At 48.8% G+C, this 3,335-nt stretch overlaps 1 protein-coding gene across 1 annotated transcript; it reads left to right on the top strand.

Annotated features, from left to right (window-relative positions):
- Window positions 1-215: 215 nt before the first annotated feature.
- On the top strand, window positions 216-1,313 carry CNR2 (cannabinoid receptor 2; the record flags this gene model as incomplete). Its single annotated transcript, XM_079940267.1, has 1 exon — window positions 216-1,313. Exon 1 carries the CDS (start codon window positions 231-233, stop codon window positions 1,311-1,313), a length of 1,083 nt encoding a protein of 360 aa, XP_079796393.1. The 5' UTR covers window positions 216-230.
- Between the last annotated feature and the right edge of the window lie 2,022 nt (window positions 1,314-3,335).

Here is a 3,335-nt window from a genome sequence, read left to right as displayed (position 1 = left end):
CCAGTACAGACCTAGCACCCCACTAGGATGAAGAAAGGGTAAAATAGAGAGAAACCAATATAAATCGCTGTTTCAACATATGATCCATCGCACAGGTAAAGTGTTTGGTTAGAGTCAGTGATTGTATGAGGTCATTATTGCGCTGATTGAAAAAGAACTCATTTCTTCTTCTCATTGTACTACAGCAAAGGCTTCTTGGTAAGCCCGGCAGAAGCCGAGGGACCCAACCCATGGAGATATGCGGGAAGATACAGGCAGGCAATGGCTCCACTGATGGCTTGGATTTCAACCCCATGAAGGATTACATGATCCTGAGCAGTTCCCAAAAGATAGCTATCGCGGTGCTGTGCACCTCTCTGGGCATACTAAGCGCCCTGGAGAATCTGGTGGTGCTCTACCTGATCCTGTCCTCACACCGGCTCCGCAGGAAGCCCTCGTACCTGTTCATTGGCAGCTTGGCTGGGGCTGACTTTCTGGCCAGTGCGGTCTTTGCCTTCAACTTTGTAAATTTCCACGTCTTCCATGGCTTTGATTCCAAAGCTGTCTTCCTGCTGAAGATTGGCAGCGTGACTATGACCTTCACGGCCTCCGTAGGCAGCCTGCTGCTGACCGCCATTGACCGCTACCTCTGTCTGCACTACCCACCTACATACAAAGCCCTACTCACCCGTGGGAGGGCACTGGTGACCCTGGGCATCATGTGGGTCCTCTCAGCATTGGTTTCCTCTCTGCCTCTCATGGGATGGACTTGCTGTCCCAGGCCCTGCTCCGAGCTTTTCCCCCTGATCCCCAATGACTATCTGCTGGGCTGGCTCCTGTTCATTGCTGTCCTCTTCTCTGGCATCATCTATACCTACGCACATGTCCTCTGGAAGGCCCGTCAGCATGTAACCAGCTTGGCTGAGCACCGGGACAGGCAAGTGCTCGGAATGGCCCGGATGAGGCTGGATGTGTGGTTGGCCAAGACCTTGGGGGTGCTGCTGGCTGTGCTCTTAATATGCTGGGTCCCGGTACTGACCCTCATGGTCTACAGCCTGGCCACCACTCTAAGCAAACAGGTCAAGGAGGTCTTTGCCTTCTGCTCCTTGCTCTGCCTTGTCAACTCCATGGTCAACCCCATCATCTACGCCCTGCGGAGTGGGGAGATCCGCTCCTCTGCCCTCCACCGCTTGGCCCACTGGAGGAAGTGCCTGAGGGGCCTCGGGCCTGAAGGAAAAGAAGAGTTCCCGAGGTCCTCAGTCACTGAGACAGAGGCTGATGTGAAAATCACCCCAGGGCCAGACTCCAGAGAGCTGTACTGCTCTAATCACTAATGAGGTCACTTTCACAATTTTAAATAAGCCAAGTCAGAAATCATTTCAATCCCTGGAGGAGAGTGTCTTTGATCCTCTCATCTTACTTGAACCAACCCCAAAGGCCTGGACACTTACCCCTTTTCACTGAGTGTTGGCACTGACCCCTGGAGGGTAACCTGGCCACACCTGTCTGCACACAGTCTGTTGGCTAACCAGACCCTGTGAGGGGCGGCAAGGTGGGCAGGAGGCAGGAGGCCTGGGACAGGCTCATTGCAGGTCAGGACAACCTTCCCAACAAGACGGCTTAGTGCCTGCATTCTCTAGAGACCACGGGAGCCAAGCGGAGCCTTCAGCCTCAGCAGTAAAGGGCCTGGAGGAAATCTGGGAAGAATGGATCACTCTCCTGGGATCTCAGGATGGCTGGCTAGCCCTTCTTCCTGTTTAATTGTTGGGTCCACCTTGGTTCTAGAGCTATGAAAGGCCCTACCTGCAGGTCACCCTTTCCCACAGAGGACCAAGAACTGCAATGCAATGAGGACCTAGGATGTGGATCCACCTCTTGCAGAGATAACTGACAAGCCTCCAGTTCAGGGCATCTTATCATTACGGTACCGGCCCTCTCTGACACCCTGGTAATCCCCACTCACAACCATTGTGTCCTCCTAGGTATGTGGGGAATACAGAGGAGACTGGGATCGCTTGAGATGCAGATTGGTTTTGTGAAGACCTATTTGATGGTACCACTGGAAGCAGGCAGTGTCCCAGGCTAACCCAACTCCAAAAAAAAGGAAGATATTCACAGGGATTTTGTAAATCCCCGAATTGTTCCCGGTCATCCCTCAATTCAGCCCCTTTGTCTCCTCCACCCCCATGCCCTATAATGAATAATAAGCAGAGCAAGTGGGAGGAGGGGGAAATTCCCTTACTACGTGCCAGGTGTGGTTCTGACATCCCACAGTCCATCATCTCCAGCAAGGATTCAGCCCCATACTTTTGGAGATCCCAGGACACCCATATCTTACATATCAGGGAGGCTAGGTTCCTACCAAAGGGGCTTAAAGCAGTAGGCAAGAGAAACTGTTGATGGTGTGGAGGACTGCAGAGGAATCCTAATGCAATTATTTGGAGCTACAGATGGAGTAAAAGGAAAGATATTGATTAAACGTGTCTTCATTTAATACTTACAAGACGAGGTGTTCACTGTTCATTCATTCATCCACCCATCTCACAAATATGTGCCAGGCTTTGTGCTAGGTCCTGGGTGTCCAGCCATAAAGGAGACTCTGCCCCTGTCTGATGGGGCTCACATTCTACATTCTGGTGGGAAGAGAGCCAATAAAAAAAGAAAGAAGATGATTACTGGTGGTACAATGAAGGAAATCGTCAGGGTCGTGGGATAGAGATTAACTGAGGTAACATTAGGTAAGGTATAACTACTGTGTGCTCTGGTCATAAGAGTCAACTGGCTTTTACTGAGGTTTTACTATGTGCCAGGCTCTGGGCTATGTGGTTTTAAATGAGGGATCTCACTTAGTCTTCACAGTAACCTGATGAAGAGGGTTTGGTATCCTTATTTTACAGATGAGGAAATCTCTGAGAGGCAAAATCACTTGCCTGAGGTCACACTGCTAACATGTACCCAAAGCTGGGGTTTTCAACCCAGTTCTGTTTGACTCCTAAGCCTCTTTACCACTAACCTCTTGGCCTAGTTCAGTCAAATTCTGCTCGATTAGGATAGTAATAATAAATAAGCCTATAAATAATAATGACTTCAATAATAATAAGTCTAAGTGATAAATATGTATAAAGTATAAGTGATAATATGACTTAATAGGTCCAATAATAATATTAGACTTTTGTAACATCAGATTGCTGCAAACTTAAGGTAATAACTCATCATTATTTCTCAACATACTTCATTTTATGCCCTGTATTAAACTTCCTGCAACAGTTTTCCACAAACTGAGTGGCTTATAACAACAGAAGTTTATTCTTTCACAGGTCTGGACTCTAGAAAATCAAGGTGTCAGCAAGGCCATG

Source organism: Stenella coeruleoalba, assembly GCF_951394435.1.
Source record: "Stenella coeruleoalba genome assembly, chromosome: 1".
In the NCBI taxonomy this organism is placed as follows: Eukaryota; Metazoa; Chordata; class Mammalia; order Artiodactyla; family Delphinidae; genus Stenella; species Stenella coeruleoalba.
This window is presented reverse-complemented; position numbering and strand designations above follow the sequence as displayed.